At 50.3% G+C, this 18679-nt stretch overlaps 2 protein-coding genes and 1 non-coding gene across 3 annotated transcripts in view; all 3 read right to left on the minus strand.

Moving 5' to 3' along the window:
• GNB5 (G protein subunit beta 5) overlaps positions 1-7396 on the minus strand; it is a 49507-nt gene extending 42111 nt beyond the window's left edge. Inside the window, exon 1 of the mRNA XM_075530564.1 lies at positions 7150-7396. Coding sequence (XP_075386679.1) covers positions 7150-7261 — 112 coding nt within the window. The 5' untranslated portion in view covers positions 7262-7396. The remainder of the gene's footprint in view (positions 1-7149) is intronic.
• Positions 7397-9477: 2081 nt separating this feature from the next.
• LOC142427050 (U7 small nuclear RNA) lies at positions 9478-9538 on the minus strand. The gene has a single exon (XR_012779885.1). It is a non-coding gene; the product is annotated as a U7 small nuclear RNA (small nuclear RNA).
• A 7620-nt stretch (positions 9539-17158) lies between these two features.
• The window catches only part of MYO5C (myosin VC), a 90478-nt gene continuing 88957 nt past the window's right edge, over positions 17159-18679 (minus strand). Inside the window, exons 42-43 of the mRNA XM_075532307.1 lie at positions 18249-18415; positions 17159-17339 (exon numbers count right to left, since the gene is read on the minus strand). Coding sequence (XP_075388422.1) covers positions 18263-18415 — 153 coding nt within the window. The 3' untranslated portion in view covers positions 17159-17339; positions 18249-18262. The remainder of the gene's footprint in view (positions 17340-18248; positions 18416-18679) is intronic.

An 18679-nucleotide genomic window follows, 5' to 3' on the forward strand; every position in this document is an offset into this window, starting at 1 on the left:
TCCCGGGGGAAGGACACTGTGATTGGTAAAGAGGAGGGACCGTGGAAAAGAGGAAGGCCCTCAATGGGATGGAATGGCATCGTGGCTGCATCCAAGGGCGCCACGGAGCAGCCAGGGCTTCCATCTGTGGGAAGGATACTTCCCATAGGCTTGCTATGGATTGCTCTGGGTCAGAACCGACTCGACGGCACCTAACAATGGGAGAAAGGTTTGCTATGAGTTCGAGGGCAGTGGGTTTGGGAGAAAAAGGCTTGGGTCCGTGGAGTTTGACATAGGTTGGCTTCCCTTGGGCAACCCACAGAAGCAACTTTCTATGGTCAGTACTGGGCAATTGGGGGATGAAGGCTTATCAGGCCAGACTGTGGTTTGAGGGTGCAAGGAAAGGGCATTAATAAACTGAGGGTCTTTGTATCAGAAGACGTTCACCTTTCTGCTCCAAGTTTATGCTTCGCGATCTGGTGTGTTAAACTTTTCGAGGCAAGACCGAGGTCACGAACAGGAGGGTCACTCAGGTCCTGGTTTGCATAAGAAGGGCTTCCGAGGACTCTAAACTTTGTTTTAAAATCAAGAAAGCCCCAGGCAAACTGGATATGCTGGTCATCCTAGCATAGGGCTTAGGGAGGTCTTTGCAAGTTAGGCTAGGGCTACAGGGCCAAGGTACAAGAATGTATGGGCACCTGCTACGTTGCTCTGGGGAATGAGCCTAATGTCCAGCCATGCACCATAATTGAGTACAATACACCTCACATCCCCAGCTTGTTGGAAATGGTCCCTGGATTCCCCTATGGGACAATCAGCTTGTGACATGGAGTGAGCAGGGAGGGACTGGTCATCTCAAAAACTGGCCCCTGTGTGTCAGAAACAAAGCTGCCAACCAAGAAGTCACGGTTTGCTGGTTGTTGTGGGAGAGACTCTGCTGTGTTGGGCTGCTAAAAGGTCAGGGGCTTCTCAGGAGAGAAAAGACACCCCCCCACACACACCCCAAGAACTCATCACTAGCGAGTCCTTTCTGACTCGGTGACCCTACAGGACATGGATGAATGGCCCAGTAAGCTTTCTAAAGGTGCTCTCTTTGTGGAAACAGACTGCCACTGCGTTCTCCTGCAGAACGGCTGGTGGGTTGGATGGCTGACCTTGCCGTAGCAGCCAGGCATTTAAGCCTAGCATCATTAGGCTCCTCTCCAGCAAGAAGGCACCATTATTTCTAAGCTGAGCCCGAGCCTGCCTACCTTAGTCTGCGCCTGCGTGATTCCAGGGCAAATCACGTGGCTTCTTCTAGCCGGTTTCCTCACGGCCCAGAGGGGGATACCATGACCTTCCTTCACAGAGAGGGAATGGGCTGCCACGTAGCAGGTGCACACGCAGTTTGTTTTTAAAGCTACAAGAACACTAGCACCTGGAAGGGCCTCATTTATGACCGTGGGGTGAACCCACTGCAAGACCAGGGGGGTGGGTGGTTCTGGGCTGGGGGGAGGTGTGGCAAGCACAACTGAATCACAGGCTGTGGGATCCAGGCACGCTGAGAAATGACCTCCCACTCTCCCACTGGCAGTTTCAACTTCCATCAGGAATGAACAAGGGAGAGAAGTCTTTGAAGCTATCTGATAGGAGGGAGCCCAAGCCCAAGTCCACCACCATGGACTGGTTTCTGTAAATCTTTATGGGAGCAGACGGTCTCTCTCTCTCTCTCTCTCTCTCTCTCTCTCTCTCTCTCTCTCTCTCTCTCTCTCTCTCTCTCTTTCTCTCTCTCTCTCTCTCTCTCTCTCTCTCTCTCCCAGCAGCTCCTGGGCTCCTGATGATAAGGGCAGGGACATGGATTATCCTTGTACCCCAGGCCACTAACTTTCACACTCCACCTCCCTACCTTGAGCTATCTCATCCTGGATCAACCCTGTCCTCACTCCCAAGCCTCCCAGATGCCTTTCCCCACCTGGGTTGATCTTTCCTTCTTAACATCACCTAAGCTGCCCTCGTGGTGCAGCAGGTGACACAGGACACTGCTAACTGTAAGGTCAGCAGTTCCAGCCCACCAGTCTCGACACGGGCGAGGTCGTCTCAGAATTCCACAGGTGCGGTCCCTCTCTGTCCTATAGTGTTGCCTTGAGTCGACGTGACTTAGTGGCAGTGGCATCTGGCAGTTGGTGTTTCCATTGGTCCCAAATCCAGCCCCCATCTAGAAGTGTGGCTAAAATGCCATCTTTTCCATGAAATCGTTCCAGAGGCCTGTAGTTGGAATTAGGAGCCCTGGTCATGCAGTTAGTGGTTATATGTGGGATGCTAACCAATGGCAAGGTCAGCCGTTTGAAACCACCAGTCGCTCCCTGGGGGGAAAGCAGGACTTTCCGCTCCTGCAAGGAGTTAGTTTCAGGACAGAGGCCATTCTGTTCTGTCCTATAGGGTCCCTATGAGTTAGAATCCACTTGATGGCTGTGAGTTTGGCTTTGAGTCTTTGGGATAGTTGGGATGAGTTATTGTCCTGCCTACAGATATACACTGGCTACTTTTAGATGAGGTCAAAGGACACTGGACCCCTTTAGATAAAGACAAAGGACAAGAGGAGGTGGCATATCATGTAGGTCAGTCTGAACTTTGAACTCAGAAGACCAAGATTTCGGTTTAGGCATTGATGGCATCTCACTGGAAACTCACATGATGTTTGGCCTTTTCAACTAAAAATTCTTCCTTATACACTGGTGTGTTCACTGTCCATCCTTCAACACTTGGTTCTGGCTTCTGAGGACACTGCGCTCTGGGAAGGGCAATGAGGTAGTTAGTTTATGGTGCCAACCTGGCCGATAAACACATGTGGGGTTAATTGAAGGGCGGAGGGATAAATGGCTCAGTGAGCCTCGTCTTTCTAGTTCTTGGGTCTCTTGTTTTCTGATGGTCAGACCAGGGTGAAGATGCCTTAGCCAGTTCCCTGCTTTAGCTGGCAAGGCTCACTTCCTGCAAGACATTCCTGAGGAAAAGTCACATGGACTTACACCAATGCAGCCCTGGGTGCTGGAGCAGCCGTGTGGAGACCCCCGTCAGCACTGAGATGCTTACATGTCCACTGATTTGGCTTTCCTCCTGCAGTTGGCATCATTGCATCTGTTTAGTGAGATGGAGGAGGACTTTGTGGATTGGTGTTGGACACATGGGTTAATGTTGGACTTGTGGGCTTAGGCAGCACTGGGTTGGGATGTTTTCTTGATGCGCACTTAACCTTTATATAAAACTCTCTCATACATGAGTTTCTGAGGAGTTGTTTCTCCAAAATACCCAGACTAGCACAGGCAGCATCTGATTTTGTCTGGATTGAGCAGTCTCCACATTGCAGAGGTTCCCCACTGAAGAGCTGCATCTCACGCATCTCTGCCTCACGGCAATCTACAGATCCACAGGGAAAAACACCTCTGACAGTACAGCATCACCCAGACAGCCTGAACATATAGATAGAGCACAAAGCGGCTTGGCATAAAAGCTGAACAGAGTCTGGATGAGAGCTCTCACGGCCTGGGCTGGAAACCTGGCTCCACAAGCCCCGGTGGTAGAGCAAGTTACCATTAAACTGCCAATGCAAGGTCAGCAGTTTGAAACCACCAGCCACTCTGCAGGAGAAAGGTGCCGCTCTCCATACACATGAAGGTTTGCGGACTCGGAAACCCACGGGGGAGTTCTATGCTGTCCCTAGGTCACTAAGAGTTGGCATCGACTCAATGGCAGGGAGCTTGGGGATCTGGTGCCTCAGCTTTTTTGTCTGCACACTGGAGAATAAGAGGGTCGGGCTCCATGATCCCTGAAGACAAACGTGTGCATAAGTAAGTGTGGTGAAGAAGGCTGATGGTGCCCAGCTATCAAAAGATATAGCGTCTGGGGTCTTAAAGGCTTGAAGGCAAACAAGCGGCCATCTAGCTCGGAAGCAACAAAGCCCACAGAGAAGAAGCACACAAGCCTGTGTGATCACGAGGTGTTGAAGGGATCAGGTAGCAGACACCAAAGAACAAAAACCATCATTGTGTGATCACTTTCTCCACATAAACACTGAAGACAAATGTGTGCATAAGTAAGTGTGGTGAAGAAGGCTAATAGTGCCCGGCTATTGAGAGATATAGCATCTGGGATCTTAAAGGCTTGAAAGTAAACAAGCGGCCATCTAGCCGAGAAGCAACAATGTCCACATGGAAGCAGCACACCAGCATGTATAATCATGAAGGGCCGAGAGGACCAGGTTTCAAGCACCAAAGGGGCGGGGGAATAACATATCATGATGACTGAGGGGAGCACATGATGGGGACCCAATGCCCATCTATAGACAACTGGACATCCCTTGCAGAGGGTAGTGGGGAGGAGATGAGTCACTCAGGGTTCAGTGTAGCAATAGTGAAACTCACAACCTTCCTCTAGTTCTTAAACGCTTCCTCCCCCCAACTATCATGATCCCAATTCTACCTTGCAAACCTGGTTAGACGAGATGATGCACAGCGGTACAGATGGGAACTGGAAACACGGGGAATCTAGGACAGATGAACCCCTACCAGTGGTGAGAGTGGTGATACCGGGAGGGGAGGGGGGTAGAAAGGGGGAACTGATCACAAGGATCTACAAATTACGTCCTTCCTGGGGGATGGGCAACAGAAAAGTGGGTGAAGGGTGACGCCGGGCAGTGTAAGATAAGATAAAATAATAACTTATAAGTTATCAAGTGTTCATGAGGGAGGGAGGAGCAGGGAGGGAGGGAGAAGGGAAAAGGAAAATGAGGAGCTGATTCCAGGAACCCAAGCGGAAAGTGAGTTTGGAGAATGATGAGGGCAATGAATGTACAAGTGTGCTTTACACAATTGATGTATGTGTGGACTGTGATAAGAGTTGTATGAGCCCCAATAAAATGATTTTTTAAAAAAAAGAGGGTTGGGTCTCGCTGCATTTATCATTCTCATCTGCACAGCGCAGGGCTTCGCAGAGGGGAGCGGGGCCAGCCTGACACATGCCTCCGGGTGTCCACTCTTCAGTTCTTCCAGGGTAAAGGAGACCCAACTGGTCTGGGGCAGCTCAGTTTTCCCTTTCCCAGGCTCTCTAGCAGCCACCATGGGACCTTGTTTTAGTCACTGCAGTTCAAGGGAAACTCTGCTGAGGTTGCTGGGAAAACAGTTGCTTTACTAACAAGAAGGAGCAAACAGAGGCGGGCGCCCGCAGTCCAGCCTTGGCTACAGAAGTGATGTTTGCAGCTGTGGCCGCTGCATTATAACCGTGGAAGCAAATGCCAAAACGCATTTTGTTCCTGAGGGCACTTTGGGCATCTGAAGCAAAGCTGGCGATTGCATACCCTTGCTCTTGTTAGAAAACAAAAATAAGTCCCATTTGTGTAGCTACTTTTTTTGGAGTCTGTGATTAATTATAGCTGGACACATTTCTAAACCACACGAGGGCCTAGAGTGTCTCCCATTGAAAAACGGCCCCTTCAGGAGGGTGTGGAAGGGGGGAACTAATCACAAGGATCTACATGTGGCCTCCTCCCTGGGGGATGGACAGCAGGGAGGCGGGTGAGGGTAGACGTCAGGCAGTGTAGGATATGATAAAATAATTATGGATTGTCAGGGGGAGGGGGGAGGGGGGAGTAGGGAGGGAGGAAGGGGGAAGAAAAAAGAAAAAAGGGGAGGTGATTCCAGGAGCCCAAGCAGAGAGCGAGTGTTTTGAGAACGATGAGGACAACGAATGTATATGTGTGCTTTACACAATTGGTGTGTGTGTGTATTGTGATGAGAGTTGTATGATCCCCAATAAAATGATTTTAAAAAAGAAAAAGAAAGACAGAAAGATGGCCCCCGTGAAAGCACAGTACACTGTAGGCTGCCCGCTTCTAACAAGCGAAATTCAGAAGAGGCGCCAGGTGCTGTGGGGCTTAGCCCAATCTCTAGAATCCTAGGGCGCTCGAATCCCGGAATCCTAGAACTCCATTTTGTTTTTCCAGATTTAAAGGCTGATCCTCCAGGTAATGCATAAGGTGAATGCACTTGGCTGCTAAGCAAAATGCTGGAAGCTTGAGACTACTCAGAAGCACCTCAGAAGAAAGGCCTGGCACCGTCAGCCACGTCCAGCCCGATGGCGTACAGCTCTGCGCCCTCACACACAGGGTCGCTGTGCGTCAGGACCAACTTGGCAATGAGGGGCCTTGGTTAACCGGATAAAAGCAAAATAGAAATCTGTCATCGAGTAGATTCCAGCTCACAAGTGACTCTATAGGACAGAGTAGAATTGTCCATCTTTATGGGAGTAAAAAGCCTGATTTTTCTACTGTGGAGCGACCTGTAGATTCAAAATGCTGGTCTTACAGTTAGCAGCCCTAACCCAGGACACTGCCAGGGCTCTTGGCATACCAGAAAGGAACCATCCAAGCACAATAAGGCTTGCAATGGGGAGGTCTTGCTGGGCCAAGGGAGCTGCCACCTCAGGTGACTAGTAGGCAAAGACCACTTTTCCAAGCCTGGTTCTCAGCCCAAGCTCTGTGACCTACGAGTCATCTAACAAACGTAAAAAGAGTCCTCCAAGAGCCATTTCATCTGGCTATTTAACTGCCCACTCACAGCGATCACGAGCCAGTTCGGCCACGATGGTGGTGGTCAGTAGAGGACGCTGGTTTAGGCCGGCTATTGCCCTTTGATGCCAAACCGTGTCTATCCAGCGGTTCCCAAGTGGCCTGAAATGAACTAAATGGTTGGATTTGATAAGCTCCTTTGCTGGCCCCCCACCCACTTTCCAAAAACAAGGAAGAAACTGGCGAAAAATAGGCTTTTAAATCCATCCATTTCCTTGTACAAGCAAAAACAGGGGCGATGGCGAGAGGAGATGAGAAACCCAAACAGGTACATCTCCTAGGCCTCGCCCCATACTTGGCACCGGGGAGCGCCACCCCTTGACCCCTGGGGCTCCCAAGGGCAGGAGTGTGCCATCACTTTGCATCTTCCAGACAGATGGGCCCACGAACCCCTTCGGGGGTCCGGAGGGCACCCAGGCGCCGGGCGCCCCGCCCCGGGAGCTGATGGGCGCTCCGGGCTGCGGCCCGGCCCGCAAGGTGGGCGCAGCCTCCGGGGCTGCGGGGGCCGCCCGCCCGCTCCCGCCCCGGGCCCCAGGGTCCCTCCCTCCCCGCGCCCGCGGCCCCGCACTCACGCTCCACGTCGTGCAGCTTGGCCCGCTCCTCCTCCAGCTTGCCCTTGAGGCTCTCGGCCTCGGTCTTGAGCGACGCCAGCGTCTCGCTCTCCTGCAGCCCATCGGTGGCCATCTTCGCGCGGGGCGCGGCGGCGGCGGGGAGCAAGCAGAGAGCCGGGCTGCGAGGAGCCGGAGGAGCAGGCCCGGGCAGCGAGCGGGCAGCGGGCAGCCACGGGCGCAGCTCCAGCCGCCGTCTCCCCCGAGCTCGGCCCCGCGGCCCCGCCCTCCCGATGGTGACGCCAGCACTGCCAGCCGGGCCGTCCCCCGCACCCCGCTGCACCCCACCCTCCGCCTTGTCCGCAGGCACCCGCGCCCCCTCCGCACCTGCAGCTTCTGTCCCTGGTGCTTGCCGCCTCTCAGGGCACCCCTAACACGACTGAGCCTGCCACCCCGGGAAGGCAGGCGGTGCCATGCCCATTTTACAGGTGGGGAAACTGAGGCTCCTGGGGCAGGTGTGGCCCGCAGACCCGGTGAAGAACCAAGCCTGCATTCCAACTCAGGACGGACCCCCTGGTGAAATCCCAGTGACACACCTCCCTCTCCCCATCCGCCCACGGACACTAAAGACACAGCCCCCAGCTGGGGGGTCTTTGGTCGGCAGAAAGCAGACAGGGGGGAGAGGGCAATGAGCCCCCGTCCGCAGTCTGCTGATGCCCGTGGCCTGACCCTGGTCGTCCCTCACCCTCTCCTCCCACGGGAAACTCGGGGTTTCCTCCTTTCCATCACTCCGACCCAAACAGAAACTTCCTTTAGTTAGTGACTGACATATACAAAAATAAACAAAGTATTTCTGGTTTCTGAGCATGCCTGGGAACCCTAGACATTGGAAGCCCGCCTTTTGCTTTCCATCTAGGGGCCTGCTCCCAGGCCTGGGGACGGCACAGGGAGGTGGGGAGGGGAGCTGGTGGAAGAGAGCCAGGGGCCCGGATCTGAGACTTCCACACGCAGGTGCAATGATATTGGACCTGGCATTTCTGAGGGAGGGAGCCCTGGTGGTGTAGTGGTTACATGGAAGTCTGCTAACTGCAAGGTCAGCAGTTCAAAACCACCAGACAGCTCCGATGAAGCAAGATGGGGCTTTCTACTTCCCGGGGGTGGTTCCACGCTGCCCTATGGGACGCCATGGGCCAGAGTGGACTTCATGGCAGAGGGTTTGGTGTGGGTTGGCTGCCTCTATCTAGTTCCCTCCAGGGAACAAGTACAGTGATGGTGTAGTCCATTCAAGCTTCCCGCCTCCCCCTTTCCCACTGGCCAGGTGCTGTTAATAGTACTTTACACCAGTAACAATTACCCGGAAGGGGTACTGCCACCCCCCCCCCCAGATTCCAGATGAAGAAACGGAACTTAAGCCAGGTGCCCAGGCACACACCTACTACCAAGAGGTATGACCTCATCTACACAACCCCAACCACCCAGCTCTCGGGCATTTGCATAGCGCCTCAGCCAAGGCTGCTATCTAAGTATTTGGAAACCCCTAAGTGTGTCTGAGGAGCCTTGGTGGCATGGTGGGTTATGGGTTGGGCAGTTAACTGCAAGGCTAGCCATTCAAACCCGCCACCTGTTCTGTGGGAGGAAAATGAGGCTTTCTGCTCCTATAGTTAGTCTCAGAAACCCAAACGGACGGTTCTACACAGTCCTGTCGGGTGATTATGAGTCAGAATTGCCTCGATGGTGGGGAGTGAGACGTGCTTCTGGGAGGTCAGAGTCTTGAAAAGACCTCGGAGCGGTCCTGCTCAGCAAATGAGGAGTTGTCAGACATTGGAACCGATTCTACAGCAACTGACAATGACGGCAGATTCTTATGCAGAAGCCACTCTGGGCAGTCCCCTTGAGCAGTATCTGTGGAGAGCACCTGAAAGCTAGTGGGGCAGGGTACCCATATTGCTACAGAGAATCCCATGGCCGGGGTCCTGGGCCCCTGTCCTCTGAGCACAGAGAGATACTTTTAAGTTAAAAGCAGAATAGTTAGATGGAAAGATAACCCTGCCGACGCATGGGGAGGGCCACCAGAAGGCAAGTTTGGCTTAAAAATGGAATGTCCTTGTCCTTGTTTTTTTAATTTGCAGAACCAATTTTGGAACAAGTCATGCTACTGGTAGCTGCTTACACCCTGAAGTGACACCTGAATTACTAGGGGTCCCCAAAGCTTCTATTCCACCAAGGGCATTTTGGGAATTATTAGTTTGTAAATATAATATCCCCTGGAGGATAAGAAATACTACTCATTCCTCATTCAATTGGGTAAAGTGGAAATACTATTTTTGGTCTCTTTAACCAGTTTTTTTTTTGAGGGGTTTTCTGGGAAAACCAGAAAACCTGCTAGACAAATTCTAAAAGAGCTGTTACACTCTTTAACCAGTTTTTAAAACTGTGTTTATTGGGTTTTGGGTGGGGGGAGGCCCTGCAGGTTTTTGAGACTGTAACTATTTATGGGAGTAGAAAAGCCTCATCTTTCATACGTGGTGCGACTGGTGGTTTCAAACTACTGAGCTTGCTGTCAGTCGTCCAATGGCATGGTCCACTATGCCACCAGGCCTCCGTGAGGTAGGACTCATCCCTAAAGCTTCTGCGATGCTGTGGGGCATCTTTGCTGCAAGCTCTGAAACTTGGGCATAGCCGTCTCTGGCGAGCACTTGATTTTGTCTAGTTTGAAAAATATGGGAATTTGTGTCCAGTCTTCAGTCCCCGCTGACAGCTTATGGCTAAGGAGCACTTCCCCGTGGGCTTAATTATGCCGGGCATAATTAACTGGATGGCTTGCCAAGCAGACTGGTAGAAGACAGAAGTTCGTTTGTTTTTTAAACACACATGTTTCGCCCCGAGAAATGATCATAACTAACACTCTAATAATATGCACACTGATAATATGATAATATGCACTAATAATATGATAATAACTAGCACGCATCCAGTATGTTGTGTTGGGTACTGTTTTAAACACTTTTTAAAAATTCACCCTTGATTCTCACAACCCCTCCTACAGGTTTGATCAAAGAGGTGAGATGGCACTCCCACTAAGGACCACAACTCGGATAGGAAGCCAGGCGGTCCGACCCCAGAGCCGCCGCCCACTGAGCTACCCTGTCTCAGGGAGCCTGGGGATGCTGGCAGAGTTTGTGGTGGGTCCGCTGGTTCTTGGCAACTCATGGGGCCCAAACCCCTAAGCTTAGACATCGTTTTGAGACGGACGGACTCTCAGTGGCACTTACTATTTCTGCACATCCTGAGCAGTAGCTGAGTTGTTGGGATTTCTTGAAAACGGGCCTCAGCGCCCTCTGTCGGAAACATTTGTCACAGGAGCCAAACACGTTCGCCAGAAAGGTCTGGTCACACATCTTTTATGACGAAGCTGAAAGACGACCCAAAAAAAAAAAGAGGAAAAAAAGAGGACCTAATGCAAAGGGCTTAAGTGGAGAGCAAATGCTTTGAAAATGATTAGGGCAAAGAATGTACAGATGTGCTTTATACAATTGATGTATGTATATGTATGGATTTTGATAAGAGTTGTATGAGCCCCTAATAAAATGTTTTTTAAAAAAGATGATGGCAACATGTACATATGTGTTTGATACAATTGATGTATGGATTATTAAAATGATTAAAACTTTTCTTGGGTTAAAAAAAAGGCAAAAAAATAGTGGAGCGACAACAGGAACACCTTTGTCAAGCCTCCTCTTCTTTTATCATGATAGTGCTCAGCTCGCCGCGGGCAGGATAAGGAGGAGGCAGTTAATTTGTAACCTTCGGTTTATTGAATCAGGGAGGAGATGCGCCAGAACTAACAATACACTTTCCGAATTTATCACCTTGAACCGGCTGTCTGAGCAGCTGGCAGACATCATCCCAATTCATTACGGCAGCTCTGTATCAATCCTGCGGGGGCCTCACAGTGGAAAACGTCATGGGAATGGAGTCTAACATGGAAAACATGATTTCCTTATGTGTTTCATCATGTCTGACTGTGGATTCAGTCAAGGTTTACACGACTGTCTAGGTTCCTGCTCCATGCTTGCTACACAGATTGTTCATCAACAATGGAAATGGTTTAAACTAATCTCTTCTGCCCCCGGCAGGAGTCACCAAATGGAAGGTGGAGCCCGGTTCCAACCAATGACACACAGCAGAGTGTGCTGTGGGTGCCCGGGCAGGCCTGCCCCGTCTCACTGAGCCAAAACCCCAGGGTCGAGGGTGGTAAGGTTCACCCGGAAGTGAACAGGCCCAGGACACTGAAGGTGAGCAGTCTTGGAGAAGAAGGTCAAGAGAAAACTCTTGAAGATGCTGCCCTGGCGTTAGTGCTGAGAGAAGGCTGAGCAGGGAGTAGGGGTTAAAGGGGGTTATGCAATCTCGGTAGAGGGAGGGGGCGGCAGCATCTGGGGACCTTGCCGACATGGTTGGAATTCCTTGATGGTGGCAAACCGTTAACACCCTCAGCTGCTAACTGAAAGGTGGCCGTTGGCCCACCCAGGAGTACCTGGGAAAAAAGGCCTGTCGTGAACTTCTGAAAAAGTCAGCTATTAATAACACAGCCAGTACCACTCCCCCTGGTGTTGTGCTTATGAAGTGCCGGACACTGTTCTAAGCCCTGCATGTTTCAGTCTCGCAGTGGGATGTGGGACCCTGAACGCTCTGTAGGTATGACGTGGTCAGGGTGGCACAGTAGGAAGAACCTTCTAGGAGCTAACTCTGCCAGTGGATAAGGGTACAGGCTCTGGCTGATGGGGTCCTGGTCCCACTACTTAGGCGAGTTACCTGACCTCTCTGAGCCTTTGCTTCCTATCTAATGGGAAGGGTAAAAAAAATCTCTCTTCCTTGGGGAATTGGTGGGATTTACAAGTATGAGAGGATACATAAAGCACTCAGCACACGGTCAGGTGTACAGTAAGTGTTCAGTGAACGCCGTGACGCCCTGGCGAGTGACTGCCGCAGCAGCGGGAAGGAGGGATGAGGATGAGGCTGGAGATGTGGAAAGAGCAGAGAGGATGGGATCCGGAGACAGCCATTTGGGCAGACCAGACCAAGGCCTGACCTAAGTAATGCAGCGAGTGGCTTTGGGCCTCTCCCTGGAGGAAGGAGTTGGGCTGGTGATGTACGGGGACAAGGAGAGGGAGAGGTCTGTGAGGGCTTCCAGACTGGGGACACTGAGGGGGCTGTGATGCTATTGTTGGAGATGAAGGAGGATCAGGAGGCTCACAGTCATTTGAGTCATGGCAACCAATGACTGAGTAGGTGCGTCAACTGAGTAGGTGGGTCAAGTGAGTAGGTGAGTCAACTGAGTAGGTGGGTGCTCCAGAGACTGAGTTTCTCTGAGTCAAGGCGATGACTCCCTGATGCTAGAAGGTATTTCGGAGTGCTGGTCCAGACCTTTTCACAGAGGGGAATTTGAAAGGATTGAGTTGGGGGGTGGGGGGGTGGAGGTGGCAATGGTGATACTTCCGAGGACAAATGTTGGCCCCGTAGTCACCATGGGGCTAGAGAGACGATGGGGCACTCACAAGGTGGGCTGAACTTAGAGTTGAGAAGGCTGCATAGGAGACATCTGTCAATGCTCTCACAGAGGGCAGTGGTCAGGCAGTGGGGTCAAAGGTAAGCAGCTCCTGACCACCACTGACCGCTTGGCCATCGCCTCACATAACCACCCTAAGGGGGAGGAAGGAAGGCCATCTGTGGGACAGGTGAAGTGACCCAGCATGATGGAAGTAGTTCAAGGCCAGTGGTGGAGCCGGAATAATCCTTAGTGGGACTCCACGTGGTACCACGGGGCTAATTCATCAAGCTGGCCCTGAGAAGGCCTGCCTGCTACCAGGGCCAGGCTTGTGGAGGAAGCATGGGAAAAATCTGGTTCCCACTTCTCCCCACCTAGCCTGCCAAGGCAGCCTGTAACCAGGTCAAGCTGAGGACTCTTGAGTAATCGCATCAGGTCAGTGAGCCAGGGGCTTTTAAGCAAGGGGGAAACGTCATTCAAATGGATTATTCCAGCCTTTGTGCTTCCAGAAATAGGTCAGAGAGAGAATGGACAGCAGGAAAACCAACTGGGTTATGAGACCGTCATCATGTTCTGGGAAACAGGAAATGAGCGCTGCCCAGAGTAGCAGCTACAGAAATGGAAGGCAAGCGGAACTCAAGGGACCAAGTGGAGCAAGACTAGAAGGATGGCAGGGAATTGTGGGAGATTTAAAAAGTAGAACAAATGGCTAATATCCCAAATGTGAGCTATATATTTTTTCCTACCCAGACTGAATTAAAATTCTTTTCTTCCCAAAATTTAAAAGCTGTATTATATTCGTTAGAAATAATTGGAAGCAGAGTGGAATGAAGGAAGGAAAGCGATCAAGTGTCTAAATCAAACCACGGTCAGCAAACTTCCTTTGAGGTGTAGGCATGTGTACAGTTAGAAAAATGGGGTCATAGACCATGGACAATCTTGAACCTTCCGTGTTTTGGGGTTTGTTTTTTTTGCTTTTTAAAACTTAACGTGGTATGGTTTTCATCTTTATTGTATGTAGTTGGACAACACCTTTACCAAGTACATTCTTTACCAAGAAAAACTTTCTTTAATGGAAACGAACATTTTGGAGACCTTTTAATCAGGACACAGCCAGCGGAGACCTGGTTGAATAGGCATGAATTTGAACGGTTGCGATCTTAAACCGTAGATATCATGCAGGTCAACCGTAGGCTGTTTAGCAAAATTAAAAAGGCATGGGGAGGGCAACAATGACCTGTGAACCCACACGCGACTCCTTCTCAGATGTTGGTCAATGCAAAAGAGAGTGTTAACAACGCCTAGAGGGATGACGTCCGTTTTTCATATCCTGATTCTTTCCCTTTACTGTCTGTGTCCTGCACTCAATCTACTCTCTTCTTTATCGTATCGGTTGCCAGTCATCCTCTTTAGGACGAGGTTTTTTTTTCTCACAGCTATAATGAATGCATTTTGACTATAAAATGGTAAATTAAAAAAAATCCCGTTGAACACGTTTTGACATGAAGTTGTGTGATGTGAGAGGGAGAGTTGATAGAACTTCCAAAATAGTCCCTTAACAGCCCTAGACCCAAAGCAACATTTCTTTGAAGTCCGTTCCGCCTAAATATAAGGTCTAAACCTTACAAAAGATAGCCGTGTTTATTTTCTAAAAAAGACCCCCAACAAAAGCAAAAGGCAATGTCCCCAGCCCGTCACCTGCCCTCCGCTCCCGCTTCCTTCTTAGTTTGGGAGGGAGCTTTCCCGACTCTGCTGGCACCAACACGTATGTATAGCTTTGTACCTTTGGCAAATCTCACTGTTCAGCTCAGAATTGGCTTTTCCCCAGCTAATTTATTCTGGACTTGGTGATCTAAACTCCCTCTCTATTTTTGGCTTGAGTTTTATTCTCCACGCTGGAGTTCCATCAATTATGTAACCAACCTCATCTTCTTGGATCTGTAGGGCCTCTCTCGTTTAAAACCGTTCGCCCATTGATTCGATTAGAACGGGTAAAAGAAGCTCAGAATCTAACATTAAAGAAGACATACCTGCCAGAGTTTCACACGTGGAAATGGTGGGCTGAAGGGCGAGGAGTTGGTGCTGCGGCCGTGAAGGTGGAAATGTGCCCGTACATCTAATCGCCTTATCTTGGCATTACAGCTCAGCTTAATTCCTTCCCACCTGCAGTTAGTTCTCTCACGATTGGGGCACTCAGGGCTTGAACCTTCTGCCTGTCTACCCTTAGCCGGCCCCTGCATTATTCCCGTGGACCAATTGTATAAATGCACATGTGGCAGCTGGGCAGTGGCTAAGGAAAACCCAGGCACAGATGCCTTTGACTGATGGCATTGGGGAGGCTCCGTAACTATGCCACTAGGCAGCCAGAGAACGGCCACATCTGTGCTGAGAGGCTCAGCCAGAACGCTCCTTAGAAGCCAGAGCGACCAGACTCTGTCTCCGGTACTTTGGGCACGTGATCAGGAGGGACATGCCTGGTGCAGCAGAGAGGGTCCTTGATAAAATAGAAACACCCTCAAGATGGATTGACCCAGAGGCTGAACCAATGGGCTCAAACAACCATTGTGAGGAGGGCATAGGCCTGGGTGGTGTTTAGTTCTACTGTGCCTAGAGGGTGGTGATACGTCAGCACCCAACAATTGTCTGGGCACTGTGCGAATTTGAGCCTGTGAACCCCCACCCTGTTCACTCACCTGCGACTAAAGGCTATCGATAGCTTCCGGAGGCCCCCCCCCCCCGTCCTGATCCCGCCCTCTCCGCCTTCAGCTTCACAGACCTGGTGGACCGTGTGGTGGGCACTTCCCTCTCTCTGTGTCTCCACTCCTAAATCCCTCGGTCTCCACACACACCCTACCTACCCTTCAGACCAGATCTTCTGTTTCAAGGCTGACCTCCACCCTCCACTCCGATCCCCGCCATGTTGAATAGGACTCTTCCCCCCCTTCAGCTCTCTTCTGTCCCTCCAGCCTCAGGATGAAGGCGGAGATGGGTTATCCCTGGCCTCCAGGAGCTCACAAGCCAGCAGAGTGCGGTTCATCCAGCCCAGGGCAGGAGCCATACAACACTGTGAATGCCGAGTTATGCGAGTTGAAACGGTAGGGGAGCAGGTGCCTCATGGCCTGGGGGAGGTCCGAAAGGGGCAGAGATGGGCATGCTGGCAGATCAGAAAACTGCCAACTCTCTCCTCTGGACACAGTCTGACAGCCCCAGGGAAACATTTGTGATAATTTATTCCCTCTATGAAAAGTCTTATATGCTTTTAATGAGATATTCTGGATCCAGACGAATTGTAGCATCTTTAAGAATGACACCCCCCCCACACACACACTCACATACACTGGGGTGAAACACTGAGGGAGTGCAGCAAGGGGAACAAAGCAATGACGTCCCCGAGGAATCCCGAAAATAGACTTCAGACCCAGAAGGTGTGGTAGTTGCATAATCTGTTGTCAATTTGTGACTATTAAGAGTGAAGGGGTGGAGTTTAGCCTGTCAATCAGGTGGCAGCTTGAGGACCTCATCTGGAGGCGCTAAGGAGATAAATAGCTGGCTTGATGTGGGACACGGGCTCACTCCCTGGGAGACATTGCAGCTGACATGACACATGGAACTATGCTAGTGCCATGAGCTGGAGAAGCCACGTGGAGAACCCTGCCAGCACTGAGATGCTTACAGCTCCACTGGATCCACAAGACTTTCCACCCACTGGCTTTTGATCTTCCCGCATTCGGCATCACTGCATGTGTTTTGTGAATCTGAAGAGGAATTTATGGATTGGTATCGGACACATGGGCTAATATCAGATGTATGGACTTGATCTGGACTGGGCTGGGATGTTTTCTCAATATTCAATTATTCTTGTATATAAAGCTCTTTCTTCTACACATGAGTGTCTCTATGAATTTGTTTTTCTTGTCTACCCAGACTAACACAGAGGGCACGGCCCCTCATCAGACCTGATGGGAAAACATTCATAAGGGTCAGCAGACAGACCTGGAACTATTTATAGTCCCTCCTTTTTATTTGCTATTTTTTCATGTCGATCTATATAAGCTAGGCAAGATAAACACTCCCAAGGAGAAAACAACAGGACCGACGGTTCTGGGGGTACAAAAGAGATGCTGACACCAAGGACTCAAGTAGAAAGAAAATGTTTTGAAAATGAGATGGCAACTTATGTACAAATGTGCTTGATACAACCATTGTGTGGATTGTTATAAGACTGTAAGACCCTCCCTCAAATGATTTGTAAACTAAACAAAACAATGGCCCTTAAAGAAGGGTATGCAGCTGCATTTAAGTGAAAGGCAATGTCCTAGCAATGACAGGAATCTGATCTGATTCATTTGGCAATTGATTTTTATTGATTAAAATGCAGAGACGCTCCAGTGTTCATTTCTTCATATGCGATGCATTTAAATAAATGGAGTTCAAACAATAATTTACAATGTGGAAATGAGCGTATTAGCAGAGCGATGCTGCCTCAGAGTCACGTATTTTCCTTCCTAAGATCTGCGTGCGTACGTGCTTACATGATAAAATCACAGCCACTGCCGCGACTCTGTACGAAATCCAAGGGGCGCTGGGATTCGTGGGGTGATTCAGGAAAGCGCTGGGTCCACAGGCCCCCACGGGCAGGGCCCCTCTGTATCACATGCCATCTTGTTCTCTAAAAGGAGGGAGGGAATGCCAAGGTTTGAGGGAACAAGGAATAGCCAGTTTCCATAACATTTGGGAGATACAAGTGTCTCATGAAGAGGAAGTAGCATAACTCGCTGATTTTATTTAAAAAAATTTTTTAATATATTTTTTTACTGATTAGAGAAAACCACTTCAGCTTCTTTAAAAACATGTAGCTTAAAATTACTGTATGAAAGCTATGCAATAATAAGGAGTCATGGCAACTGTGTTGGCACGGCAATAAATGGCGAGGCCGGTAATGTATTCATGTGAAATAACTTTACACAGAAAACACGTCACACCCTGGCTTTCAGGTTGGATATCAGCTGTCCTTTTATAAATTAGAGTGGTCAGAGAAAACAAATCTTTAGGAAAGAGCATTCGTAGTAAAACGACTCAGTGAGAGCTGTGCCCTCCGCTCTGTAGCAAGAGGACTATTGGTGGGGTCACAAGGAGTCCACACGGACCTTCTAGACAAACCTGGGCTGCACGTGGACCATGGAGATTGCTGCCTCCCTGGATGCCCTGCCCTCCCAGTGGAGCCCTGCCTGAAGGTCCAGCTGGACAAGACCAAGGCATACCTGGGCATAAAACTACCCCATCTAGAAATTCCAATAAAAGTAGGCTGGGATTCCAAAGGGAAGTGGCCTTTCCAACCTGTGTTTGTTAATTTTTACAAATTGTAGCGGCAGCAGCTACATCCACCTCCAACCTCTTCCCCTCACCCACCACCACCCACGAGAAGGTCTGGCCACCAAGAAGTAATAGGTTCATTCAGTGAAACTCTTATTTTATCTCCCCTGTCTCATGTTCCAAAGCATCTCCAGTTTGGACCCAAATGCCCCCCACCCCTTCACATGGGCCCCTCTTCTGTCTCTGGGGAGAAAGACGGACTTACTTTCTCCTCTCCTGCTATAATCGGTTGAGAAAGCCCAGCTTGAAACTGCTGGGGATCTGAATCATCTCCAGAGCGTGCGGGGAGGGGGTGAAAGGAAACATGACTTGAAAGAGGTACTTGGTGTCCAACATCAGCTGCGATGAATCCTCCCGGCTGTTTAAGAGCGCCTGAAATCAGAACCCAAGAAAAACAAGCATGGAACCAGTGCGCTGTTTTCCTCCCAAGCCCGGGAGTCAAGAGCGCGGCAGCCCGCCCTATCTCCAGTGGATAGCTGCTTCCCAAATCACGGGAGAGGACGTTCTTTTAAAGGGGCTGTGGTCGTTACATAATCTGCTGTCAATTCGTGACTATTCAGAGTGAAGGGGTGGAGTTTAGCCTGTCAGCCAGGTTTCAGCATGATTGGGAAGAGCTAAGGAGATAAATAGCTCGCT

This window comes from Tenrec ecaudatus, chromosome 14 (genome assembly GCF_050624435.1).
Source record: "Tenrec ecaudatus isolate mTenEca1 chromosome 14, mTenEca1.hap1, whole genome shotgun sequence".
Classification (NCBI taxonomy): Eukaryota; Metazoa; Chordata; class Mammalia; order Afrosoricida; family Tenrecidae; genus Tenrec; species Tenrec ecaudatus.